The sequence below is a fragment of the Somniosus microcephalus genome, chromosome 1 (assembly GCF_052327205.1).
Source record: "Somniosus microcephalus isolate GS21.2 chromosome 1, FLI_Smic_1.0, whole genome shotgun sequence".
Taxonomy (NCBI): Eukaryota; Metazoa; Chordata; class Chondrichthyes; order Squaliformes; family Somniosidae; genus Somniosus; species Somniosus microcephalus.
In genome coordinates this window covers 78,681,031-78,708,199 of record NC_140987.1, presented here as the reverse complement: position 1 = coordinate 78,708,199, position 27,169 = coordinate 78,681,031, and the positions used below count along the sequence as shown (strand labels likewise).

Sequence of the window (27,169 nt, the reverse complement as noted above, 5' to 3'; positions counted from 1 at the left end):
GTGCGGAGTGAGGACTGTGGGTAGTGCGGAGTGAGGACTGTGGGTAGTGCGGGGAGTGAGGACTGTGGGTAGTGCGGGGAGTGAGGACTGTGGGTAGTGCGGGGAGTGAGGACTGTGGGTAGTGGGAGTGAGGACTGTGGGTAGTGGGAGTGAGGACTGTGGGTCGTGCGGGGAGTGAGGACTGTGGGTAGTGCGGGGAGTGAGGACTGTGGGTAGAGCGGGGAGTGAGGATTGTGGATCGTGGAGGGAGTGAGGACTGTGGGTAGTGCGGGGAGTGAGGACTGTGGGTAGCGCAGGGACTGAGGACTGTGGGTAGTGTGGGGAGTGAGGACTGTGGGTAGTAGGAGTGAGGACTGTGGGTAGTGGGAGTGAGGACTGTGGGTCGTGCGGGGAGTGAGGACTGTGGGTCGTGCGGGGAGTGAGGACTGTGGGTCGTGCGGGGAGTGAGGACTGTGGGTAGTGGGAGTGAGGACTGTGGGTAGTGGGAGTGAGGACTGTGGGTAGTGCGGGGAGTGAGGACTGTAGGTAGTGCAGGGAGTGAGGACTGTGGGTAGTGCGGGGAGTGAGGACTGTGGGTATTGCAGGGAGTGAGGACTGTGGGTAGTGCAGGGACTGAGGACTGTGGGTAGTGCGGGGAGTGAGGACTGTGGGTAGTGGGAGTGAGGACTGTGGGTAGTGGGAGTGAGGACTGTGGGTCGTGCGGGGAGTGAGGACTGTGGGTCGTGCGGGGAGTGAGGACTGTGGGTAGTGCGGGGAGTGAGGACTGTGGGTCGTGCGGGGAGTGAGGACTGTGGGTAGTGGGAGTGAGGACTGTGGGTAGTGGGAGTGAGGACTGTGGGTAGTGCGGGGAGTGAGGACTGTGGGTAGTGCAGGGAGTGAGGACTGTGGGTAGTGCGGGGAGTGAGGACTGTGGGTAATGCGGGGAGTGGGGGCTGTGGGTAGTGCGGGGAGTGAGGACTGTGGGTAGTGCGGGGAGTGAGGACTGTGGGTAGTGCGGGGAGTGAGGACTGTGGGTAGTGCGGGGAGTGAGGACTGTGGGTAGTGCGGGGAGTGAGGACTGTGGGTAGTGCGGAGTGAGGACTGTGGGTAGTGCGGGGAGTGAGGACTGTGGGTAGTGCGGGGAGTGAGGACTGTGGGTAGTGCGGAGTGAGGACTGTGGGTAGTGCGGGGAGTGAGGACTGTGGGTAGTGCGGAGTGAGGACTGTGGGTAGTGCGGAGTGAGGACTGTGGGTAGTGCGGGGAGTGAGGACTGTGGGTAGTGCGGGGAGTGAGGACTGTGGGTAGTGCAGGGAGTGAGGACTGTGGGTAGTGCGGGGAGTGAGGACTGTGGGTAGTGCGGGGAGTGAGGACTGTGAGTAGTGGAGGGAGTGAGGACTGTGGGTAGTGGGAGTGAGAACTGTGGGTAGTGCGGAGTGAGGACTGTGGGTAGTGCGGGGAGTGAGGACTGTGGGTAGTGCGGGGAGTGAGGACTCTGGGTAGTGCGGGGAGTGAGGACTGTGGGTAGTGCGGAGTGAGGACTGTGGGTAGTGCAGGGAGTGAGGACTGTGGGTAGTGCGGGGAGTGAGGACTGTGGTAGTGCAGGGAGTGAGGACTGTGGGTAGTGCGGGGAGTGAGGACTGTGGGTAGTGCGGGGAGTGAGGACTGTGGGTAGTGGAGGGAGTGAGGATTGTGGGTAGTGCGGGGAGTGAGGACTGTGGGTAGTGCGGGGAGTGAGGACTGTGGGTAGTGCGGGGAGTGAGGACTGTGGGTAGTGCGGGGAGTGAGGACTGTGGGTAGTGGGAGTGAGGACTGTGGGTAGTGGAGGGAGTGAGGACTGTGGGTAGTGGAGGGAGTGAGGACTGTGGGTAGTGGAGGGAGTGAGGACTGTGGGTAGTGGCGGGGAGTGAGGACTGTGGGTAGTGGGAGTGAGGACTGTGGGTAGTGGAGGGAGTGAGGACTGTGGGTAGTGGAGGGAGTGAGGACTGTGGGTAGTGGCGGGAGTGAGGACTGTGGGTCGTGGAGGGAGTGAGGACTGTGGGGAGTGCGGGGAGTGAGGACTGTGGGTAGTGGAGGGAGTGAGGACTGTGGGTAGTGGAGGGAGTGAGGACTGTGGGTAGTGGAGGGAGTGAGGACTGTGGGTAGTGCGGGGAGTGAGGACTGTGGGTAGTGCGGGGAGTGAGGACTGTGGGTAGTGGAGGGAGTGAGGACTGTGGGTAGTGGAGGGAGTGAGGACTGTGGGTAGTGGCGGGAGTGAGGACTGTGGGTCGTGGAGGGAGTGAGGACTGTGGGTAGTGGAGGGAGTGAGGACTGTGGGTAGTGGAGGGAGTGAGGACTGTGGGTAGTGGAGGGAGTGAGGACTGTGGGTAGTGGAGGGAGTGAGGACTGTGGGTAGTGCGGGGAGTGAGGACTGTGGGTAGTGCGGGGAGTGAGGACTGTGGGTAGTGGAGGGAGTGAGGACTGTGGGTAGTGCGGGGAGTGAGGACTGTGGGTAGTGCGGGGAGTGAGGACTGTGGGTAGTGGAGGGAGTGAGGACTGTGGGTAGTGCAGGGAGTGAGGACTGTGGGTAGTGGAGGGAGTGAGGACTGTGGGTAGTGGAGGGAGTGAGGACTGTGGGTAGTGGAGGGAGTGAGGACTGTGGGTAGTGCGGGGAATGAGGACTGTGGGTAGTGCGGGGAGTGAGGACTGTGGGTAGTGGAGGGAGTGAGGACTGTGGGTAGTGCAGGGAGTGAGGACTGTGGGTAGTGCAGGGAGTGAGGACTGTGGGTAGTGCAGGGAGTGAGGACTGTGGGTAGTGCGGGGAGTGAGGACTGTGGGTAGTGGAGGGAGTGAGGATTGTGGGTAGTGCGGGGAGTGAGGACTGTGGGTAGTGCGGGGAGTGAGGACTGTGGGTAGTGGGAGTGAGGACTGTGGGTAGTGGGAGTGAGGACTGTGGGTCGTGCGGGGAGTGAGGACTGTGGGTAGTGCGGGGAGTGAGGACTGTGGGTAGTGCAGGGAGTGAGGACTGTGGGTAGTGCGGAGTGAGGACTGTGGGTAGTGCGGGGAGTGAGGACTGTGGGTAGTGCGGGGAGTGAGGACTGTGGGTAGTGCGGAGTGAGGACTGTGGGTAGTGCGGGGAGTGAGGACTGTGGGTCGTGCGGGGAGTGAGGACTGTGGGTAGTGCGGAGTGAGGACTGTGGGTAGTGCGGGGAGTGAGGACTGTGTGTCGTGCGGGGAGTGAGGACTGTGGGTAGTGCGGAGTGAGGACTGTGGGTAGTGCGGAGTGAGGACTGTGGGTAGTGCGGGGAGTGAGGACTGTGGGTAGTGCGGGGAGTGAGGACTGTGGGTAGTGCGGGGAGTGAGGACTGTGGGTAGTGGGAGTGAGGACTGTGGGTAGTGGGAGTGAGGACTGTGGGTCGTGCGGGGAGTGAGGACTGTGGGTAGTGCGGGGAGTGAGGACTGTGGGTAGAGCGGGGAGTGAGGATTGTGGATCGTGGAGGGAGTGAGGACTGTGGGTAGTGCGGGGAGTGAGGACTGTGGGTAGCGCAGGGACTGAGGACTGTGGGTAGTGCGGGGAGTGAGGACTGTGGGTAGTAGGAGTGAGGACTGTGGGTAGTGGGAGTGAGGACTGTGGGTCGTGCGGGGAGTGAGGACTGTGGGTCGTGCGGGGAGTGAGGACTGTGGGTCGTGCGGGGAGTGAGGACTGTGGGTAGTGGGAGTGAGGACTGTGGGTAGTGGGAGTGAGGACTGTGGGTAGTGCGGGGAGTGAGGACTGTAGGTAGTGCAGGGAGTGAGGACTGTGGGTAGTGCGGGGAGTGAGGACTGTGGGTATTGCAGGGAGTGAGGACTGTGGGTAGTGCAGGGACTGAGGACTGTGGGTAGTGCGGGGAGTGAGGACTGTGGGTAGTGGGAGTGAGGACTGTGGGTAGTGGGAGTGAGGACTGTGGGTCGTGCGGGGAGTGAGGACTGTGGGTCGTGCGGGGAGTGAGGACTGTGGGTAGTGCGGGGAGTGAGGACTGTGGGTCGTGCGGGGAGTGAGGACTGTGGGTAGTGGGAGTGAGGACTGTGGGTAGTGGGAGTGAGGACTGTGGGTAGTGCGGGGAGTGAGGACTGTGGGTAGTGCAGGGAGTGAGGACTGTGGGTAGTGCGGGGAGTGAGGACTGTGGGTAATGCGGGGAGTGGGGGCTGTGGGTAGTGCGGGGAGTGAGGACTGTGGGTAGTGCGGGGAGTGAGGACTGTGGGTAGTGCGGGGAGTGAGGACTGTGGGTAGTGCGGGGAGTGAGGACTGTGGGTAGTGCGGGGAGTGAGGACTGTGGGTAGTGCGGGGAGTGAGGACTGTGGGTAGTGCGGGGAGTGAGGACTGTGGGTAGTGCGGGGAGTGAGGATTGTGGGTAGTGGAGGGAGTGAGGACTGGGTAGTGGCGGGAGTGAGGACTGTGGGTAGTGGAGGGAGTGAGGACTGTGGGTAGTGGCGGGAGTGAGGACTGTGGGTAGTGGAGGGAGTGAGGACTGTGGGTAGTGCGGGGAGTGAGGACTGTGGGTAGTGGAGGGAGTGAGGACTGTGGGTAGTGGAGGGAGTGAGGACTGTGGGTAGTGGAGGGAGTGAGGACTGTGGGTAGTGCGGGGAGTGAGGACTGTGGGTAGTGCGGGGAGTGAGGACTGTGGGTCGTGGAGGGAGTGAGGACTGTGGGTAGTGGAGGGAGTGAGGACTGTGGGTAGTGGAGGGAGTGAGGACTGTGGGTAGTGCAGGGAGTGAGGACTGTGGGTAGTGGAGGGAGTGAGGACTGTGGGTAGTGGAGGGAGTGAGGACTGTGGGTAGTGGAGGGAGTGAGGACTGTGGGTAGTGCGGGGAATGAGGACTGTGGGTAGTGCGGGGAGTGAGGACTGTGGGTAGTGGAGGGAGTGAGGACTGTGGGTAGTGCAGGGAGTGAGGACTGTGGGTAGTGCAGGGAGTGAGGACTGTGGGTAGTGGAGGGAGTGAGGACTGTGGGTAGTGCAGGGAGTGAGGACTGTGGGTAGTGCGGGGAGTGAGGACTGTGGGTCGTGCGGGGAGTGAGGACTGTGGGTAGTGCGGGGATTGAGGACTGTGGGTAGTGGAGGGAGTGAGGACTGTGGGTAGTGCGGGGAGTGAGGACTGTGGGTAGTGCGGGGAGTGAGGACTGTGGGTAGTGCAGGGAGTGAGGACTGTGGGTAGTGCGGGGAGTGAGGACTGTGGGTAGTGGGAGTGAGGACTGTGGGTAGTGCAGGGAGTGAGGACTGTGGGTAGTGGAGGGAGTGAGGACTGTGGGTAGTGGGAGTGAGGACTGTGGGTAGTGCTGGGAGTGAGGACTGTGGGTAGTGGAGGGAGTGAGGACTGTGAGTAGTGCGGGGAGTGAGGACTCTGGGTAATGAAGGGAGTGAGGACTCTGGGTAGTGGGAGTGAGGACTGTGGGTAGTGCGGGGAGTGAGGACTGTGGGTAGTGCGGAGTGAGGACTGTGGGTAGTGCGGGGACTGAGGACTGTGGGTAGTGCAGGGAGTGAGGACTGTGGGTAGTGCGGGGAGTGAGGACTGTGGGTAGTGCAGGGAGTGAGGACTGTGGGTAGTGCGGGGAGTGAGGACTGTGGGTAGTGCAGGGAGTGAGGACTGTGGGTAGTGCGGGGAGTGAGGACTGTGGGTAGTGCGGGGAGTGAGGACTGTGGGTAGTGGAGGGAGTGAGGAATGTGGGTAGTGCAGGGAGTGAGGACTGTGGGTAGTGCAGGGAGTGAGGACTGTGGGTAGTGCGGGGAGTGAGGACTGTGGGTAGTGCGGAGTGAGGACTGTGGGTAGTGCGGGGAGTGAGGACTGTGGGTAGTGCGGAGTGAGGACTGTGGGTAGTGCAGGGAGTGAGGACTGTGGGTAGTGCGGGGAGTGAGGACTGTGGGTAGTGCGGGGAGTGAGGACTGTGGGTAGTGGAGGGAGTGAGGACTGTGGGTAGTGCAGGGAGTGAGGACTGTGGGTAGTGCGGGGAGTGAGGACTGTGGGTAGTGCAGGGAGTGAGGACTGTGGGTAGTGCGGGGAGTGAGGACTGTGGGTAGTGCAGGGAGTGAGGACTGTGGGTAGTGCGGGGAGTGAGGACTGTGGGTAGTGCAGGGAGTGAGGACTGTGGGTAATGCGGGGAGTGAGGACTGTGGGTAGTGCGGGGAGTGAGGACTGTGGGTAGTGCGGGGAGTGAGGACTGTGGGTAGTGGGAGTGAGGACTGTGGGTAGTGGAGGGAGTGAGGACTGTGGGTAGTGGAGGGAGTGAGGACTGTGGGTAGTGCAGGGAGTGAGGACTGTGGGTAGTGCAGGGAGTGAGGACTGTGGGTAGTGCGGAGTGAGGACTGTGGGTAGTGGAGGGAGTGAGGACTGTGGGTAGTGGAGGGAGTGAGGACTGTGGGTAGTGCAGGGAGTGAGGACTGTGGGTAGTGCGGGGAGTGAGGACTGTGGGTAGTGCGGGGAGTGAGGACTGTGGGTAGTGGGAGTGAGGACTGTGGGTAGTGCGGGGAGTGAGGACTGTGGGTAGTGCGGGGAGTGAGGACTGTGGGTAGTGCAGGGAGTGAGGACTGTGGGTAGTGCAGGGAGTGAGGACTGTGGGTAGTGCGGGGAGTGAGGACTGTGGGTAGTGCAGGGAGTGAGGATTGTGGGTAGTGCGGGGAGTGAGGACTGTGGGTAGTGCGGGGAGTGAGGACTGTGGGTAGTGCGGGGAGTGAGGACTGTGGGTAGTGGGAGTGAGGACTGTGGGTAGTGCGGGGAGTGAGGACTGTGGGTAGTGCGGGGAGTGAGGACTGTGGGTAGTGCGGGGAGTGAGGACTGTGGGTAGTGGAGGGAGTGAGGACTGTGGGTAGTGCGGAGAGTGAGGACTGTGGGTAGTGCGGAGAGTGAGGACTGTGGGTAGTGCGGAGTGAGGACTGTGGGTAGTGCGGAGTGAGGACTGTGGGTAGTGCGGGGAGTGAGGACTGTGGGTAGTGGGAGTGAGGACTGTGGGTAGTGGAGGGAGTGAGGACTGTGGGTAGTGCAGGGAGTGAGGACTGTGGGTAGTGGAGGGAGTGAGGACTGTGGGTAGTGCAGGGAGTGAGGACTGTGGGTAGTGGAGGGAGTGAGGACTGTGGGTAGTGCGGGGAGTGAGGACTGTGGGTAGTGCAGGGAGTGAGGACTGTGGGTAGTGCGGGGAGTGAGGACTGTGGGTAGTGCGGGGAGTGAGGACTGTGGGTAGTGCGGGGAGTGAGGACTGTGGGTAGTGGAGGGAGTGAGGACTGTGGGTAGTGCGGGGAGTGAGGACTGTGGATAGGGCGGGGAGTGAGGACTGTGGGTAGTGCGGGGAGTGAGGACTGTGGGTAGTGGAGGGAGTGAGGACTGTGGGTAGTGCGGGGAGTGAGGACTGTGGGTAGTGCGGGGAGTGAGGACTGTGGGTAGTGGAGGGAGTGAGGACTGTGGGTAGTGCGGGGAGTGAGGACTGTGGGTAGTGGAGGGAGTGAGGACTGTGGGTAGTGCGGGGAGTGAGGATTGTGGGTAGTGCGGGGAGTGAGGACTGTGGGTAGTGCGGGGAGTGAGGACTGTGGGTAGTGGAGGGAGTGAGGACTGTGGGTAGTGCAGGGAGTGAGGACTGTGGGTAGTGCAGGGAGTGAGGACTGTGGGTAGTGCGGGGAGTGAGGACTGTGGGTAGTGCGGGGAGTGAGGACTGTGGGTAATGCGGGGAGTGAGGACTGTGGGTAGTGGAGGGAGTGAGGATTGTGGGTAGTGCGGGGAGTGAGGACTGTGGGTAGTGCGGGGAGTGAGGACTGTGGGTAGTGCGGGGAGTGAGGACTGTGGGTAGTGCAGGGAGTGAGGACTGTGGGTAGGGCGGGGAGTGAGGACTGTGGGTAGTGCGGGGAGTGAGGACTGTGGGTAGTGCGGGGAGTGAGGACTGTGGGTAGTGCGGGGAGTGAGGACTGTGGGTAGTGCGGGGAGTGAGGACTGTGGGTAGTGCGGGGAGTGAGGACTGTGGGTAGTGCGGGGAGTGAGGACTGTGGGTAGTGGAGGGAGTGAGGATTGTGGATAGGGCGGGGAGTGTTGACTGTGGGTAGTGGGAGTGAGGACTGTGGGTAGTGCGGGGAGTGAGGACTGTGGGTAGTGCGGGGAGTGAGGACTGTGGGTAGTGCGGGGAGTGAGGACTGTGGGTAGTGCGGGGAGTGAGGACTGTGGGTAGTGGAGGGAGTGAGGATTGTGGGTAGTGCGGGGAGTGAGGACTGTGGGTAGTGCGGGGAGTGAGGACTGTGGGTAGTGCGGGGAGTGAGGACTGTGGGTAGTGCGGGGAGTGAGGACTGTGGGTAGTGGAGGGAGTGAGGATTGTGGGTAGTGCGGGGAGTGAGGACTGTGGGTAGTGCGGGGAGTGAGGATTGTGGGTAGTGCGGGGAGTGAGGACTGTGGGTAGTGCGGGGAGTGAGGATTGTGGGTAGTGCGGGGAGTGAGGACTGTGGGTAGTGGAGGGAGTGAGGATTGTGGGTAGTGCGGGGAGTGAGGACTGTGGGTAGTGCGGGGAGTGAGGACTGTGGGTAGTGCGGAGTGAGGACTGTGGGTAGTGGGAGTGAGGACTGTGGGTAGTGCGGGGAGTGAGGACTGTGGGTAGTGCGGGGAGTGAGGACTGTGGGTAGTGCGGGGAGTGAGGACTGTGGGTAATGCGGGGAGTGAGGACTGTGGGTAGTGGAGGGAGTGAGGATTGTGGGTAGTGCGGGGAGTGAGGACTGTGGGTAGTGCGGGGAGTGAGGACTGTGGGTAGTGCGGAGTGAGGACTGTGGGTAGTGGGAGTGAGGACTGTGGGTAGTGCGGGGAGTGAGGACTGTGGGTAGTGCGGGGAGTGAGGACTGTGGGTAGTGGGGGGAGTGAGGACTGTGGGTAGTGGAGGGAGTGAGGACTGTGGGTGGTGGAGGGAGTGAGGATTGTGGGTAGTGCGGGGAGTGAGGACTGTGGGTAGTGCGGGGAGTGAGGACTGTGGGTAGTGGAGGGAGTGAGGATTGTGGGTAGTGGAGGGAGTGAGGACTGTGGGTAGTGCAGAGAGTGAGGACTGTGGGTAGTGGAGGGAGTGAGGACTGTGGGTAGTGCAGGGAGTGAGGACTGTGGGTAGTGCAGGGAGTGAGGACTGTGGGTAGTGGAGGGAGTGAGGATTGTGGGTAGTGGAGGGAGTGAGGATTGTGGGTAGTGCGGGGAGTGAGGACTGTGGGTAGTGCAGGGAGTGAGGTCTGTGGGTAGTGGAGGGAGTGAGGACTGTGGGTAGTGCAGGGAGTGAGGACTGTGGGTAGTGCAGGGAGTGAGGACTGTGGGTAGTGCGGGGAGTGAGGACTGTGGGTAGTGCAGGGAGTGAGGACTGTGGGTAGTGCGGGGAGTGAGGACTGTGGGTAGTGCGGGGAGTGAGGACTGTGGGTAGTGGAGGGAGTGAGGACTGTGGGTAGTGCGGGGAGTGAGGACTGTGGGTAGTGCGGGGAGTGAGGACTGTGGGTAGTGGAGGGAGTGAGGATTGTGGGTAGTGCGGGGAGTGAGGACTGTGGGTAGTGCGGAGTGAGGACTGTGGGTAGTGGAGGGAGTGAGGATTGTGGGTAGTGCGGGGAGTGAGGACTGTGGGTAGTGCGGGGAGTGAGGACTGTGGGTAGTGGAGGGAGTGAGGATTGTGGGTAGTGCGGGGAGTGAGGACTGTGGGTAGTGCGGAGTGAGGACTGTGGGTAGTGCGGGGAGTGAGGACTGTGGGTAGTGCAGGGAGTGAGGACTGTGGGTAGTGGAGGGAGTGAGGACTGTGGGTAGTGGAGGGAGTGAGGACTGTGGGTAGTGCGGGGAGTGAGGACTGTGGGTAGTGCGGGGAGTGAGGACTGTGGGTAGTGCGGAGTGAGGACTGTGGGTAGTGGAGGGAGTGAGGATTGTGGGTAGTGGAGGGAGTGAGGACTGTGGGTAGTGGAGGGAGTGAGGATTGTGGGTAGTGCGGGGAGTGAGGACTGTGGGTAGTGGAGGGAGTGAGGATTGTGGGTAGTGCGGGGAGTGAGGATTGTGGGTAGTGCAGGGAGTGAGGACTGTGGGAAGTGCGGAGTGAGGACTGTGGGTAGTGCGGGGAGTGAGGACTGTGGGTAGTGCAGGGAGTGAGGACTGTGGGTAGTGCGGGGAGTGAGGACTGTGGGTAGTGCGGGGAGTGAGGACTGTGGGTAGTGCGGGGAGTGAGGACTGTGGGTAGTGGAGGGAGTGAGGATTGTGGGTAGTGCGGGGAGTGAGGACTGTGGGTAGTGCGGGGAGTGAGGACTGTGGGTAGTGCGGGGAGTGAGGACTGTGGGTAGTGCGGGGAGTGAGGACTGTGGGTAGTGCGGGGAGTGAGGACTGTGGGTAGTGGGAGTGAGGACTGTGGGTAGTGGGAGTGACGACTGTGTGTAGTGCGGGGAGTGAGGACTGTGGGTAGTGCGGGGAGTGAGGACTGTGGGTAGTGGAGGGAGTGAAGACTGTGGGTAGTGGCGGGAGTGAGGACTGTGGGTAGTGGAGGGAGTGAGGACTGTGGGTAGTGCGGGGAGTGAGGACTGTGGGTAGTGCGGGGAGTGAGGACTGTGGGTAGTGGAGGGAGTGAGGACTGTGGGTAGTGCGGGGAGTGAGGACTGTGGGTAGTGGAGGGAGTGAGGACTGTGGGTAGTGGAGGGAGTGAGGACTGTGGGTAGTGCAGGGAGTGAGGACTGTGGGTAGTGCGGGGAGTGAGGACTGTGGGTAGTGGAGGGAGTGAGGACTGTGGGTAGTGCAGGGAGTGAGGACTGTGGGTAGTGGAGGGAGTGAGGACTGTGGGTAGTGGAGGGAGTGAGGACTGTGGGTAGTGGAGCGAGTGAGGACTGTGGGTAGTGCGGGGAATGAGGACTGTGGGTAGTGCGGGGAGTGAGGACTGTGGGTAGTGGAGGGAGTGAGGACTGTGGGTAGTGCAGGGAGTGAGGACTGTGGGTAGTGCAGGGAGTGAGGACTGTGGGTAGTGCAGGGAGTGAGGACTGTGGGTAGTGGAGGGAGTGAGGACTGTGGGTAGTGGAGGGAGTGAGGACTGTGGGTAGTGCAGGGAGTGAGGACTGTGGCTAGTGCAGGGAGTGAGGACTGTGGGTAGTGCGGGGAGTGAGGACTGTGGGTAGTGGAGGGAGTGAGGACTGTGGGTAGTGGAGGGAGGGAGGATTGTGGGTCGTGCGGGGAGTGAGGACTGTGGGTAGTGGAGGGAGTGAGGATTGTGGGTAGTGCGGGGAGTGAGGACTGTGGGTAGTGCGGGGATTGAGGACTGTGGGTAGTGGAGGGAGTGAGGACTGTGGGTAGTGCGGGGAGTGAGGACTGTGGGTAGTGCGGGGATTGAGGACTGTGGGTAGTGGAGGGAGTGAGGACTGTGGGTAGTGCAGGGAGTGAGGACTGTGGGTAGTGCGGGGAGTGAGGACTGTGGGTAGTGCGGGGATTGAGGACTGTGGGTAGTGGAGGGAGTGAGGACTGTGGGTAGTGCGGGGAGTGAGGACTGTGGGTAGTGCGGGGATTGAGGACTGTGGGTAGTGGAGGGAGTGAGGACTGTGGGTAGTGCGGGGAGTGAGGACTGTGGGTAGTGCAGGGAGTGAGGACTGTGGGTAGTGCTGGGAGTGAGGACTGTGGGTAGTGGAGGGAGTGAGGACTGTGAGTAGTGCGGGGAGTGAGGACTCTGGGTAATGAAGGGAGTGAGGACTGTGGGTAGTGGGAGTGAGGACTGTGGGTAGTGCGGGGAGTGAGGACTGTGGGTAGTGCGGAGTGAGGACTGTGGGTAGTGCGCGGAGTGAGGACTGTGGGTAGTGCGGAGTGAGGACTGTGGGTAGTGCGGGGAGTGAGGACTGTGGGTAGTACAGGGAGTGAGGACTGTGGGTAGTGCGGGGAGTGAGGACTGTGGGTAGTGCAGGGAGTGAGGACTGTGGGTAGTGCGGGGAGTGAGGACTGTGGGTAGTACAGGGAGTGAGGACTGTGGGTAGTGCGGGGAGTGAGGACTGTGGGTAGTGCGGGGAGTGAGGACTGTGGGTAGTGCGGGGAGTGAGGACTGTGGGTAGTGCGGGGAGTGAGGACTGTGGGTAGTGGAGGGAGTGAGGATTGTGGGTAGTGCGGGGAGTGAGGACTGTGGGTAGTGCGGGGAGTGAGGACTGTGGGTAGTGCGGGGAGTGAGGACTGTGGGTAGTGAGAGTGAGGACTGTGGGTAGTGCAGGGAGTGAGGACTGTGGGTAGTGCGGGGAGTGAGAACTGTGGGTAGTGGGAGTGAGGACTGTGGGTAGTGGGAGTGAGGACTGTGGGTCGTGCGGGGAGTGAGGACTGTGAGTAGTGCGGGGAGTGAGGACTGTGGGTCGTGCGGGGAGTGAGGACTGTGGGTAGTGCAGGGAGTGAGGACTGTGGGTAGTGGAGGGAGTGAGGATTGTGGATAGGGCGGGGAGTGTTGACTGTGGGTAGTGCGGAGTGAGGACTGTGGGTAGTGCGGGGAGTGAGGACTGTGGGTAGTGCGGGGAGTGAGGACTCTGGGTAATGGAGGGAGTGAGGACTGTGGATCGAGCAGGGAGTGAGGACTGTGGGTAGTGCGGGGAGTGAGGACTGTGGGTAGTTGAGGGAGTGAGGATTGTGGATAGGGCGGGGAGTGAGGACTGTGGGTAGTGCGGGGAGTGAGGACTGTGGGTAGTGCGGGGAGTGAGGACTGTGGGTAGTGCAGGGACTGAGGACTGTGGGTAGTGCGGGGAGTGAGGACTGTGGGTAGTGGGAGTGAGGACTGTGGGTAGTGGGAGTGAGGACTGTGGGTCGTGCGGGGAGTGAGGACTGTGGGTCGTGCGGGGAGTGAGGACTGTGGGTAGTGCGGGGAGTGAGGACTGTGGGTCGTGCGGGGAGTGAGGACTGTGGGTAGTGGGAGTGAGGACTGTGGGTAGTGGGAGTGAGGACTGTGGGTAGTGCGGGGAGTGAGGACTGTGGGTAGTGCGGGGAGTGAGGACTGTGGGTAGTGGGAGTGAGGACTGTGGGTAGTGCGGGGAGTGAGGACTGTGGGTAGTGCGGGGAGTGAGGACTGTGGGTAGTGGGAGTGAGGACTGTGGGTAGTGGGAGTGAGGACTGTGGGTAGTGCGGGGAGTGAGGACTGTGGGTAGTGCAGGGAGTGAGGACTGTGGGTAGTGGGAGTGAGGACTGTGGGTAGTGCGGGGAGTGAGGACTGTGGGTAGTGCGGGGAGTGAGGACTGTGGGTAGTGCAGGGAGTGAGGACTGTGGGTAGTGCGGGGAGTGAGGGCTGTGGGTAGTGCAGGGAGTGAGGACTGTGGGTAGTGGAGGGAGTGAGGATTGTGGATAGGGCGGGGAGTGTTGACTGTGGGTAGTGCGGAGTGAGGACTGTGGGTAGTGCGGGGAGTGAGGACTGTGGGTAGTGCGGGGAGTGAGGACTCTGGGTAATGGAGGGAGTGAGGACTGTGGATCGAGCAGGGAGTGAGGACTGTGGGTAGTGCGGGGAGTGAGGACTGTGGGTAGTTGAGGGAGTGAGGACTGTGGGTAGTGCGGGGAGTGAGGACTGTGGGTAGTGCAGGGACTGAGGACTGTGGGTAGTGGAGGGAGTGAGGATTGTGGGTAGTGCGGGGAGTGAGGACTGTGGGTAGTGCGGGGAGTGAGGACTGTGGGTAGTGCGGGGAGTGAGGACTGTGGGTAGTGGGAGTGAGGACTGTGGGTAGTGGAGGGAGTGAGGACTGTGGGTAGTGGAGGGAGTGAGGACTGTGGGTAGTGGCGGGGAGTGAGGACTGTGGGTAGTGGGAGTGAGGACTGTGGGTAGTGGAGGGAGTGAGGACTGTGGGTAGTGGAGGGAGTGAGGACTGTGGGTAGTGGCGGGAGTGAGGACTGTGGGTCGTGGAGGGAGTGAGGACTGTGGGTAGTGCGGGGAGTGAGGACTGTGGGTAGTGGAGGGAGTGAGGACTGTGGGTAGTGGAGGGAGTGAGGACTGTGGGTAGTGGAGGGAGTGAGGACTGTGGGTAGTGCGGGGAGTGAGGACTGTGGGTAGTGCAGGGAGTGAGGACTGTGGGTAGTGGAGGGAGTGAGGACTGTGGGTAGTGGAGGGAGTGAGGACTGTGGGTAGTGGCGGGAGTGAGGACTGTGGGTCGTGGAGGGAGTGAGGACTGTGGGTAGTGGAGGGAGTGAGGACTGTGGGTAGTGGAGGGAGTGAGGACTGTGGGTAGTGGAGGGAGTGAGGACTGTGGGTAGTGCGGGGAGTGAGGACTGTGGGTAGTGCGGGGAGTGAGGACTGTGGGTAGTGGAGGGAGTGAGGACTGTGGGTAGTGCGGGGAGTGAGGACTGTGGGTAGTGGAGGGAGTGAGGATTGTGGATAGGGCGGGGAGTGTTGACTGTGGGTAGTGGGAGTGAGGACTGTGGGTAGTGCGGGGAGTGAGGACTGTGGGTAGTGCGGGGAGTGAGGACTGTGGGTAGTGGGAGTGAGGACTGTGGGTAGTGCGGGGAGTGAGGACTGTGGGTAGTGCGGGGAGTGAGGACTGTGGGTAGTGCGGGGAGTGAGGACTGTGGGTAGTGCGGGGAGTGAGGACTGTGGGTAGTGCGGGGAGTGAGGACTGTGGGTAGTGCGGGGAGTGAGGACTGTGGGTAGTGCGGGGAGTGAGGACTGTGGGTAGTGGAGGGAGTGAGGATTGTGGATAGGGCGGGGAGTGTTGACTGTGGGTAGTGGGAGTGAGGACTGTGGGTAGTGCGGGGAGTGAGGACTGTGGGTAGTGCGGGGAGTGAGGACTGTGGGTAGTGCGGGGAGTGAGGACTGTGGGTAGTGCGGGGAGTGAGGACTGTGGGTAGTGGAGGGAGTGAGGATTGTGGGTAGTGCGGGGAGTGAGGACTGTGGGTAGTGCGGGGAGTGAGGACTGTGGGTAGTGCGGGGAGTGAGGACTGTGGGTAGTGCGGGGAGTGAGGACTGTGGGTAGTGGAGGGAGTGAGGATTGTGGGTAGTGCGGGGAGTGAGGACTGTGGGTAGTGCGGGGAGTGAGGATTGTGGGTAGTGCGGGGAGTGAGGACTGTGGGTAGTGCGGGGAGTGAGGATTGTGGGTAGTGCGGGGAGTGAGGACTGTGGGTAGTGGAGGGAGTGAGGATTGTGGGTAGTGCGGGGAGTGAGGACTGTGGGTAGTGCGGGGAGTGAGGACTGTGGGTAGTGCGGAGTGAGGACTGTGGGTAGTGGGAGTGAGGACTGTGGGTAGTGCGGGGAGTGAGGACTGTGGGTAGTGCGGGGAGTGAGGACTGTGGGTAGTGCGGGGAGTGAGGACTGTGGGTAATGCGGGGAGTGAGGACTGTGGGTAGTGGAGGGAGTGAGGATTGTGGGTAGTGCGGGGAGTGAGGACTGTGGGTAGTGCGGGGAGTGAGGACTGTGGGTAGTGCGGAGTGAGGACTGTGGGTAGTGGGAGTGAGGACTGTGGGTAGTGCGGGGAGTGAGGACTGTGGGTAGTGCGGGGAGTGAGGACTGTGGGTAGTGGAGGGAGTGAGGACTGTGGGTAGTGGAGGGAGTGAGGACTGTGGGTGGTGGAGGGAGTGAGGATTGTGGGTAGTGCGGGGAGTGAGGACTGTGGGTAGTGCGGGGAGTGAGGACTGTGGGTAGTGGAGGGAGTGAGGATTGTGGGTAGTGGAGGGAGTGAGGACTGTGGGTAGTGCAGAGAGTGAGGACTGTGGGTAGTGGAGGGAGTGAGGACTGTGGGTAGTGCAGGGAGTGAGGACTGTGGGTAGTGCAGGGAGTGAGGACTGTGGGTAGTGGAGGGAGTGAGGATTGTGGGTAGTGGAGGGAGTGAGGATTGTGGGTAGTGCGGGGAGTGAGGACTGTGGGTAGTGCAGGGAGTGAGGTCTGTGGGTAGTGGAGGGAGTGAGGACTGTGGGTAGTGCAGGGAGTGAGGACTGTGGGTAGTGCAGGGAGTGAGGACTGTGGGTAGTGCGGGGAGTGAGGACTGTGGGTAGTGCAGGGAGTGAGGACTGTGGGTAGTGCGGGGAGTGAGGACTGTGGGTAGTGCAGGGAGTGAGGACTGTGGGTAGTGGAGGGAGTGAGGACTGTGGGTAGTGCGGGGAGTGAGGACTGTGGGTAGTGCGGGGAGTGAGGACTGTGGGTAGTGGAGGGAGTGAGGATTGTGGGTAGTGCGGGGAGTGAGGACTGTGGGTAGTGCGGAGTGAGGACTGTGGGTAGTGGAGGGAGTGAGGATTGTGGGTAGTGCGGGGAGTGAGGACTGTGGGTAGTGCGGGGAGTGAGGACTGTGGGTAGTGGAGGGAGTGAGGATTGTGGGTAGTGCGGGGAGTGAGGACTGTGGGTAGTGCGGAGTGAGGACTGTGGGTAGTGCGGGGAGTGAGGACTGTGGGTAGTGCAGGGAGTGAGGACTGTGGGTAGTGGAGGGAGTGAGGACTGTGGGTAGTGGAGGGAGTGAGGACTGTGGGTAGTGCGGGGAGTGAGGACTGTGGGTAGTGCGGAGTGAGGACTGTGGGTAGTGGAGGGAGTGAGGATTGTGGGTAGTGGAGGGAGTGAGGACTGTGGGTAGTGGAGGGAGTGAGGATTGTGGGTAGTGCGGGGAGTGAGGACTGTGGGTAGTGGAGGGAGTGAGGATTGTGGGTAGTGCGGGGAGTGAGGATTGTGGGTAGTGCAGGGAGTGAGGACTGTGGGAAGTGCGGAGTGAGGACTGTGGGTAGTGCGGGGAGTGAGGACTGTGGGTAGTGCAGGGAGTGAGGACTGTGGGTAGTGCGGGGAGTGAGGACTGTGGGTAGTGCGGGGAGTGAGGACTGTGGGTAGTGCGGGGAGTGAGGACTGTGGGTAGTGGAGGGAGTGAGGATTGTGGGTAGTGCGGGGAGTGAGGACTGTGGGTAGTGCGGGGAGTGAGGACTGTGGGTAGTGCGGGGAGTGAGGACTGTGGGTAGTGCGGGGAGTGAGGACTGTGGGTAGTGCGGGGAGTGAGGACTGTGGGTAGTGGGAGTGAGGACTGTGGGTAGTGGGAGTGACGACTGTGTGTAGTGCGGGGAGTGAGGACTGTGGGTAGTGCGGGGAGTGAGGACTGTGGGTAGTGGAGGGAGTGAAGACTGTGGGTAGTGGCGGGAGTGAGGACTGTGGGTAGTGGAGGGAGTGAGGACTGTGGGTAGTGCGGGGAGTGAGGACTGTGGGTAGTGCGGGGAGTGAGGACTGTGGGTAGTGGAGGGAGTGAGGACTGTGGGTAGTGCGGGGAGTGAGGACTGTGGGTAGTGGAGGGAGTGAGGACTGTGGGTAGTGGAGGGAGTGAGGACTGTGGGTAGTGCAGGGAGTGAGGACTGTGGGTAGTGCGGGGAGTGAGGACTGTGGGTAGTGCGGGGAGTGAGGACTGTGGGTAGTGGAGGGAGTGAGGACTGTGGGTAGTGCAGGGAGTGAGGACTGTGGGTAGTGGAGGGAGTGAGGACTGTGGGTAGTGGAGGGAGTGAGGACTGTGGGTAGTGGAGCGAGTGAGGACTGTGGGTAGTGCGGGGAATGAGGACTGTGGGTAGTGCGGGGAGTGAGGACTGTGGGTAGTGGAGGGAGTGAGGACTGTGGGTAGTGCAGGGAGTGAGGACTGTGGGTAGTGCAGGGAGTGAGGACTGTGGGTAGTGCAGGGAGTGAGGACTGTGGGTAGTGGAGGGAGTGAGGACTGTGGGTAGTGGAGGGAGTGAGGACTGTGGGTAGTGCAGGGAGTGAGGACTGTGGCTAGTGCAGGGAGTGAGGACTGTGGGTAGTGCGGGGAGTGAGGACTGTGGGTAGTGGAGGGAGTGAGGACTGTGGGTAGTGGAGGGAGGGAGGATTGTGGGTCGTGCGGGGAGTGAGGACTGTGGGTAGTGGAGGGAGTGAGGATTGTGGGTAGTGCGGGGAGTGAGGACTGTGGGTAGTGCGGGGATTGAGGACTGTGGGTAGTGGAGGGAGTGAGGACTGTGGGTAGTGCGGGGAGTGAGGACTGTGGGTAGTGCGGGGATTGAGGACTGTGGGTAGTGGAGGGAGTGAGGACTGTGGGTAGTGCAGGGAGTGAGGACTGTGGGTAGTGCGGGGAGTGAGGACTGTGGGTAGTGCGGGGATTGAGGACTGTGGGTAGTGGAGGGAGTGAGGACTGTGGGTAGTGCGGGGAGTGAGGACTGTGGGTAGTGCGGGGATTGAGGACTGTGGGTAGTGGAGGGAGTGAGGACTGTGGGTAGTGCGGGGAGTGAGGACTGTGGGTAGTGCAGGGAGTGAGGACTGTGGGTAGTGCTGGGAGTGAGGACTGTGGGTAGTGGAGGGAGTGAGGACTGTGAGTAGTGCGGGGAGTGAGGACTCTGGGTAATGAAGGGAGTGAGGACTGTGGGTAGTGGGAGTGAGGACTGTGGGTAGTGCGGGGAGTGAGGACTGTGGGTAGTGCGGAGTGAGGACTGTGGGTAGTGCGCGGAGTGAGGACTGTGGGTAGTGCGGAGTGAGGACTGTGGGTAGTGCGGGGAGTGAGGACTGTGGGTAGTACAGGGAGTGAGGACTGTGGGTAGTGCGGGGAGTGAGGACTGTGGGTAGTGCAGGGAGTGAGGACTGTGGGTAGTGCGGGGAGTGAGGACTGTGGGTAGTACAGGGAGTGAGGACTGTGGGTAGTGCGGGGAGTGAGGACTGTGGGTAGTGCGGGGAGTGAGGACTGTGGGTAGTGCGGGGAGTGAGGACTGTGGGTAGTGCGGGGAGTGAGGACTGTGGGTAGTGGAGGGAGTGAGGATTGTGGGTAGTGCGGGGAGTGAGGACTGTGGGTAGTGCGGGGAGTGAGGACTGTGGGTAGTGCGGGGAGTGAGGACTGTGGGTAGTGGGAGTGAGGACTGTGGGTAGTGCAGGGAGTGAGGACTGTGGGTAGTGCGGGGAGTGAGAACTGTGGGTAGTGGGAGTGAGGACTGTGGGTAGTGGGAGTGAGGACTGTGGGTCGTGCGGGGAGTGAGGACTGTGAGTAGTGCGGGGAGTGAGGACTGTGGGTCGTGCGGGGAGTGAGGACTGTGGGTAGTGCAGGGAGTGAGGACTGTGGGTAGTGGAGGGAGTGAGGATTGTGGATAGGGCGGGGAGTGTTGACTCTGGGTAGTGCGGAGTGAGGACTGTGGGTAGTGCGGGGAGTGAGGACTGTGGGTAGTGCGGGGAGTGAGGACTCTGGGTAATGGAGGGAGTGAGGACTGTGGATCGAGCAGGGAGTGAGGACTGTGGGTAGTGCGGGGAGTGAGGACTGTGGGTAGTTGAGGGAGTGAGGATTGTGGATAGGGCGGGGAGTGAGGACTGTGGGTAGTGCGGGGAGTGAGGACTGTGGGTAGTGCGGGGAGTGAGGACTGTGGGTAGTGCAGGGACTGAGGACTGTGGGTAGTGCGGGGAGTGAGGACTGTGGGTAGTGGGAGTGAGGACTGTGGGTAGTGGGAGTGAGGACTGTGGGTCGTGCGGGGAGTGAGGACTGTGGGTCGTGCGGGGAGTGAGGACTGTGGGTAGTGCGGGGAGTGAGGACTGTGGGTCGTGCGGGGAGTGAGGACTGTGGGTAGTGGGAGTGAGGACTGTGGGTAGTGGGAGTGAGGACTGTGGGTAGTGCGGGGAGTGAGGACTGTGGGTAGTGCGGGGAGTGAGGACTGTGGGTAGTGGGAGTGAGGACTGTGGGTAGTGCGGGGAGTGAGGACTGTGGGTAGTGCGGGGAGTGAGGACTGTGGGTAGTGGGAGTGAGGACTGTGGGTAGTGGGAGTGAGGACTGTGGGTAGTGCGGGGAGTGAGGACTGTGGGTAGTGCAGGGAGTGAGGACTGTGGGTAGTGGGAGTGAGGACTGTGGGTAGTGCGGGGAGTGAGGACTGTGGGTAGTGCGGGGAGTGAGGACTGTGGGTAGTGCAGGGAGTGAGGACTGTGGGTAGTGCGGGGAGTGAGGGCTGTGGGTAGTGCAGGGAGTGAGGACTGTGGGTAGTGGAGGGAGTGAGGATTGTGGATAGGGCGGGGAGTGTTGACTGTGGGTAGTGCGGAGTGAGGACTGTGGGTAGTGCGGGGAGTGAGGACTGTGGGTAGTGCGGGGAGTGAGGACTCTGGGTAATGGAGGGAGTGAGGACTGTGGATCGAGCAGGGAGTGAGGACTGTGGGTAGTGCGGGGAGTGAGGACTGTGGGTAGTTGAGGGAGTGAGGACTGTGGGTAGTGCGGGGAGTGAGGACTGTGGGTAGTGCAGGGACTGAGGACTGTGGGTAGTGGAGGGAGTGAGGATTGTGGGTAGTGCGGGGAGTGAGGACTGTGGGTAGTGCGGGGAGTGAGGACTGTGGGTAGTGCGGGGAGTGAGGACTGTGGGTAGTGGGAGTGAGGACTGTGGGTAGTGGAGGGAGTGAGGACTGTGGGTAGTGGAGGGAGTGAGGACTGTGGGTAGTGGCGGGGAGTGAGGACTGTGGGTAGTGGGAGTGAGGACTGTGGGTAGTGGAGGGAGTGAGGACTGTGGGTAGTGGAGGGAGTGAGGACTGTGGGTAGTGGCGGGAGTGAGGACTGTGGGTCGTGGAGGGAGTGAGGACTGTGGGTAGTGCGGGGAGTGAGGACTGTGGGTAGTGGAGGGAGTGAGGACTGTGGGTAGTGGAGGGAGTGAGGACTGTGGGTAGTGGAGGGAGTGAGGACTGTGGGTAGTGCGGGGAGTGAGGACTGTGGGTAGTGCAGGGAGTGAGGACTGTGGGTAGTGGAGGGAGTGAGGACTGTGGGTAGTGGAGGGAGTGAGGACTGTGGGTAGTGGCGGGAGTGAGGACTGTGGGTCGTGGAGGGAGTGAGGACTGTGGGTAGTGGAGGGAGTGAGGACTGTGGGTAGTGGAGGGAGTGAGGACTGTGGGTAGTGGAGGGAGTGAGGACTGTGGGTAGTGCGGGGAGTGAGGACTGTGGGTAGTGCGGGGAGTGAGGACTGTGGGTAGTGGAGGGAGTGAGGACTGTGGGTAGTGGAGGGAGTGAGGACTGTGGGTAGTGCAGGGAGTGAGGACTGTGGGTAGTGGAGGGAGTGAGGACTGTGGGTAGTGGAGGGAGTGAGGACTGTGGGTAGTGGAGGGAGTGAGGACTGTGGGTAGTGCGGGGAATGAGGACTGTGGGTAGTGCGGGGAGTGAGGACTGTGGGTAGTGCGGGGAGTGAGGACTGTGGGTAGTGCGGGGAGTGAGGACTGTGGGTAGTGCGGGGAGTGAGGACTGTGGGTAGTGCGGGGAGTGAGGACTGTGGGTAGTGCAGGGAGTGAGGACTGTGGGTAGTGCAGGGAGTGAGGACTGTGGGTAGTGCAGGGAGTGAGGACTGTGGGTAGTGCGGGGAGTGAGGACTGTGGGTAGTGGAGGGAGTGAGGATTGTGGGTAGTGCGGGGAGTGAGGACTGTGGGTAGTGCGGGGAGTGAGGACTGTGGGTAGTGGGAGTGAGGACTGTGGGTAGTGGGAGTGAGGACTGTGGGTCGTGCGGGGAGTGAGGACTGTGGGTAGTGCGGGGAGTGAGGACTGTGGGTAGTGCGGGGAGTGAGGACTGTGGGTAGTGCGGGGAGTGAGGACTGTGGGTAGTGCGGGGAGTGAGGACTGTGGGTAGTGCGGGGAGTGAGGACTGTGGGTAGTGGGAGTGAGGACTGTGGGTAGTGGGAGTGAGGACTGTGGGTCATGCGGGGAGTGAGGACTGTGGGTAGTGCGGGGAGTGAGGACTGTGGGTAGTGCAGGGACTGAGGACTGTGGGTAGTGCGGGGAGTGAGGACTGTGGGTAGTAGGAGTGAGGACTGTGGGTAGTGGGAGTGAGGACTGTGGGTCGTGCGGGGAGTGAGGACTGTGGGTCGTGCGGGGAGTGAGGACTGTGGGTCGTGCGGGGAGTGAGGACTGTGGGTAGTGGGAGTGAGGACTGTGGGTAGTGGGAGTGAGGACTGTGGGTAGTGCGGGGAGTGAGGACTGTGGGTAGTGCAGGGAGTGAGGACTGTGGGTAGTGCGGGGAGTGAGGACTGTGGGTATTGCAGGGAGTGAGGACTGTGGGTAGTGCAGGGACTGAGGACTGTGGGTAGTGCGGGGAGTGAGGACTGTGGGTAGTGGGAGTGAGGACTGTGGGTAGTGGGAGTGAGGACTGTGGGTCGTGCGGGGAGTGAGGACTGTGGGTCGTGCGGAGTGAGGACTGTGGGTAGTGCAGAGAGTTAGGAAAGTTTTGGCACCGTGTTACTGCTATTTTGTTCGTTCAAAGTGTATATAATCCCATTCGCTGAGAAGTCTTCTTGTATGGGAGGAGTGAATGCAAGCTGTTGCTGTGTAACTGCAGCATGTGTTGCTGTGTAACTCCAGATATATACTCTGGAACTGTTCCCATGGACTTGAGGGTAGCTAATGTTACCCCACTATTTAAAAAGGGTGGTAGAGAGAAAGCCTGACATCGGTAGTGGGGAAAATGCTAGAGTCCATTATAAAAGATGTAATAGCAGAGCATTTGGAAAACATTGACAGGATCAGACAAAGTCAACATGGATTTACAAAAGGTAAATCGTGCTTGACTAATCTACTGGAATTTTTTGAAGATGTAACCGGTAGAATAGATAAGGGAGAACCAGTGGATGTGGTGTATTTGGACTTTCAGAACGCTTTTGATAAGGTCCCGCATAAGAGATTAGCGTGTAAAGTTAAAGCACATGGGATTGGGGGTAAGGTACTGATTTGGATACTGGTTGGCAGACAGGAAGCAAAGCGTTGGAATAAACGGGTCTTTTTCCGAGTGACAGGCAGTGACTAGTGGGGTACCCAGCTATTCACAATATATATTAATGATCTAGATGAGGGAACTAGATGTAATATCTCCAAGTTTGCAGATGACACAAAGCTGGGTCGGCGTGTGTGCTGTGAGGAGGATGCAGAGAAACTCCAGTATGATTTGGACAGGTTGGGTGATTGGGCAGATGCATGGCAGATGCAGTATAATGTGGATAAATGCGAGGTTATCCACTTTGGTCGCAAAAACAGGAAGGCAGATTATTATCTGAACGGCAATAGATTGGGAGAAGGGGAAGTGCAATGAGACCTGGGTGTCCTTGTACACCAGTTGCTGAAGGTAAGCATGCAGGTGCAGCAGGCAGTTAAGAAGGCAAATGGTATGTTGGCCTTCGTAGCGAGAGGATTCGAGTACAGAAGCAAGGATGTCTTGCTGCAGTTGTACAGGGCCTTGGTGAGACCACACCTTGAGTATTGTGTGCAGTTTTGGTCGCCTTATCTGAGGAAGGATGTTCTTGCCATGGAGGGAGTGCAGCGAAGATTCACCAGACTGATACCTGGTATGGCAGGAATTACGTATGAGGAGAGATTGGGTCGATTGGGCTTATATTTGCTAGAGTTTATAAGAATGAGAGGGGATTTCATTGAAACTTATAAAATTCTAACAGGACTAGACAGACTAGATGCAGGAAGGATGTTCCTGATGGCGGGGGAGTCCAGAACCAGGGGTCACAGTCTAAGGATAAGGGGTAAGCCATTTAAGACAGAGATGAGGAGGAATTTCTTCACCCAGAGATTGGTGAACCTGTGGAATTCTCTACCACAGAAGGCAGTTGAGGCCAATTCATTAAATATATTCAAGATGGAGTTAGATATATTTCTTAAGGCTAAAGGGATCAAGGGATATGGGGAGAAAGCAGGGACAGGGTACTGAATTTGGATGATCAGCCATGATCTCATTAAATGGCGGACTAGGCTCGAGGGGCCGAATGGCCTACTCCTGCTCCTATCTTCTGTGTTTCTATGTTTCTATGAGTCCTCAATTGGGTCATGTGGAAATCCAGAAAGTCAATGAGAATTGAACTCCACCCCCTTTCTTCTCTAATTGACAGGATATCATTCTAACACTGAAGTCGAAGCTGTCCATCCGCTGTATTGAACACTTCGCTCTTGTTTTGAAGGAGTGGCACAGTGTCACCAAGGTCTATCTCTTACATGACGATGAGATCATTGAGCAGGTATGAAGAGGATCAGGATTCTATGCATTGTGGACGTGAGGGGATGATAGTCAAGAGAGTTTGTAAGCTTTTGTGAAGTGGAGAATAAAACTTACCCACTCTATATCTACAGGTTAAAACCCTCAGCCACCCTCTATATCTTTCTACTGCATTATCTAGCATTCATCTGCTGATGATTTCACTAAGTTGGGTTCTTTTTTAATTTCATTCCTTCTGCAGAAGCCTAGAGAAAATCTTATACTCAGGGAGGTTTTGTAAGTGAAGTCCATATGTAAGTGAAGTCGTTTGTATCAAAATCAGGGGCCGTTTTGAAATCCAATATTGTTAATCAATATCAGACTGAATTAGAGTCAATCCATCCAATGGCACATTTAACAAGATGCCAATTACTCTGTTTCATCTGTTCAGCTGCAAAATACGTGTGGAGACCTCTTCAAAGCTGAAAATACAGCGTTGATTTGGGAGCCTACTAAAAGTAGCTTTGGATCTGAAACAGTTAAAGAGCATATCGAGGGGATCCGGGCCTATCTTGACAAATGGAAGCCTGCTAGGCTGATATTATTAAATCAATCGAGGGACAATGCACTCTTCTGGGGGGTGGGGGGGGCGGGGGAGGGTGAACAACCAGTTGTCGTGGTGCATATAGGTACCAACGATATAGGTAAAAACGGGATGAGGTCCTAAAAGCTGAAAATAGGGAGTTAGGAGGTAAATTAAAAAATAGGACGTCAAAGGTAGTAATCTCAGGATTGCTACCAGTGCCACGTGCTAGTCAGAGTAGAAATAGAAAGATATTTCAGATGAATACGTGGCTAGCGGAATGGTGCAAGGAGGAGGGATTCAAATTCCTGGGACATTGGAACTGGTTCTGGGGGAGGTGGGACCAGTAAAAACTGGATGGTTTGCACCTGGGCGGGATGGGGACCGCTGTCCTAGGGGGAGTGTTTGCTAGCGCTGTTGGGGAGGGTTTAAACTAAAATGGCAAGGGGTTGGGAACCTGTTCAGGGAGACAGAGGAAAGGGAAGCAAGGATAGAAACAAAAGACAGGAAGGAGAAAAGCAAAAGTGGAAGGCAGAGAAATCAAGGGTGTAAATCAAACAGGGCTACAGTAAATAATAATTCTAAAAGGTCTAAGAGTGTAAAAAAAACAAGCCTGAAGGCTTTGTGTCTTAATGCGAGGAGCATTCGTAATAAGGTGGATGAATTAGCTGTGCAAATAGATGTAAACGGATATGATATAATTGGAGTTATGGAGACATGGCTCCAGGGTGATCAAAGCTGGGAATTCAATCTCCAGGGGTATTCAATATTCAGGAAGGACAGGCAAAAAGGAAAAGGAGGTGGGGTAGCATTGCTGGTTAAAGAGGAGATTAACACAATAGTAAGGAAGGATATTAGCTCTGATGATGTGGAATCTGTATGGGTAGAGCTGAGAAATACCAAGGGGCAGAAAACATTAGTGGGAGTTGTATACAGACCCTCAAACAGTAATGCTGAGGTTGGGGAATACATTAAATGGGAAATTAGAGACATGTGCAAAAAGGGCACAGCAGTTATCATGGGTGACTTTAATCTACATATAGATTGGGCTAACCAAATTAGTAACAATACTGTGGAGGAGGAATTCCTAGGGTGTATACGGGATGGTTTCCTGGACCAATATGTCGAGGAACCAACTAGAGATCAGGCCATCTTAGACTGAGTATTATGTAATGAGAAAGGATTAATTAGCAATGTTGTTGTGCGAGGTCCCTTGGGAAGGAGCAATCATAATATGATAGAATTCTTCATTAAGATGGAGAGTGAAGCAGTGGACTCAAGAGACTAGGGTCCTGAATTTAAATAAAGGAAACTGCGATGGTATGAGGCGCGAGTTGGCTAGGATGGATTGGGGAACGTTACTTAAAGGGTTGACGGTGGATAGGCAATGGCAAACATTTAAAGATTGCATGGATGAACTACAGAATTTGTTCAGCCCTGTTTGGCATAAAAATAAAACAAAAAAGGTGACTCAACCGTGGCTAACAAGGGAAATTAGGGATAGCATACGATCCAAGGAGAGGACATATAAATTGGCCAGAAAAAGTAGCAAACCTGAGGATTGGGAGCAGTTTAGGATGCAGCAAAGGAGGAAAAAGGGTTTAATTAAGAGGGGGAAAATAGAATATGAGAGTAAGCTTGCGAGGAACATAAAAACTGACTGTAAAAGCTTCTATAGATATGTGAAGAGAAAATGATTGGTGAAGTCAAGCGTAGGTCCCTTGCAGTCAGAATCAGGGGAATTTATAATAGGGAACAAAGAAATGGCAGAACAATTAAATACATACTTTGGTTCTGTCTTCACAAAGGAGGACACAAATAACCTTCCAGAGATGTTGGGGAACATAGGCCTAGAAATTCAGTTGGTTGCGCCAGCAGTTAGCACCTTAAGAGAAGTGAATTTCGGGCGCTATGCGTGTAGCGCCTGGGCGCAGCGCAGTTTGCGCCTCGCCCCAAATTAAGTTGACCCTTAGCGCCGGCGCAAAGTTTAGCGCCCGCCCGGATGCGCGCGCAGAAAATGATGTCACATCCTCGTGCAACGCCCTTTGGCCGCCCCGATTCCAAACTTCAGTCGGACCGCCCCATTGTGCGGCTGGCGGCCGGAGCGTTTGAAAAAAGGAATGCAACACAACCAGCGCGGGCCCCGGGGGGCGCAAATTAAAGGGGACGTACCCTCCAGTATAAAGCCCAGCCATTTTGCAGCAAACACTCTTGTGCAACGCATTTCTGGACACACAACAAGGAGGATAGCTAACTGGTTTCAAGCAGCAACAGCTCAGGTATTTTTGGACTCAGGCCAGAGCGCTGCAAGTGGCCTTTTGGAAATTTGACTGTTTGCCAGGATTTGATGGGGGTTGCATGGGGTGCCAACGCGGAGCTGCAGCGCCATGTCCGTAGGGCTCGCAGACGCATTGTGAGAGGGGCAGCCCTGGCTAGAGGCAGAGGGGGCTACAGGCGTCGGCCACGTAGGCCTTACCCAGTCAGGCTATACCGCCAGCAGCGCTCCTACCTCAACATGACTGACGCGCGATGTGTTAGAAGGCTCCGATTCCGAAAGGAGGTGGTTGCAGAGATCTGCCACCTGCTTCGCCGAGATCTGCGTCCAAAGCTCAGGTGCAGGACGTCTCTGTCGGTGGAAGTGAAGGTGACGGTGGCATTGAACTTCTATGCCACCGGCTCCTTCCAATCCGCTGCTGGGGACATAGCGAACATCTCCCAGTACGGCACGCATCGCTGCATCTGCCAGGTGACCGAAGCACTGTTCAGAAGGAGAAGCCAATTCATCTCCTTCCCCATGGCCCTGGAGAGCCAGCATCAGCG

The 27,169-nt window shown here is 58.6% G+C and overlaps 1 protein-coding gene across 7 annotated transcripts in view; it reads left to right on the top strand.

Annotated features, from left to right (window-relative positions):
- frmpd1a (FERM and PDZ domain containing 1a) overlaps positions 1-27,169 on the top strand; it is a 294,153-nt gene that overhangs the window by 148,444 nt on the left and 118,540 nt on the right. For 6 of the 7 annotated variants that reach the window (XM_085983574.1, XM_085983599.1, XM_085983605.1 and 3 more), the window contains one exon: positions 23,684-23,809. The exons of the other annotated variant lie outside the window; for it this stretch is intronic. In XM_085983574.1, coding sequence (XP_085839700.1) covers positions 23,684-23,809 — 126 coding nt within the window. The remainder of the gene's footprint in view (positions 1-23,683; positions 23,810-27,169) is intronic. 7 annotated transcript variants of the gene reach the window in all.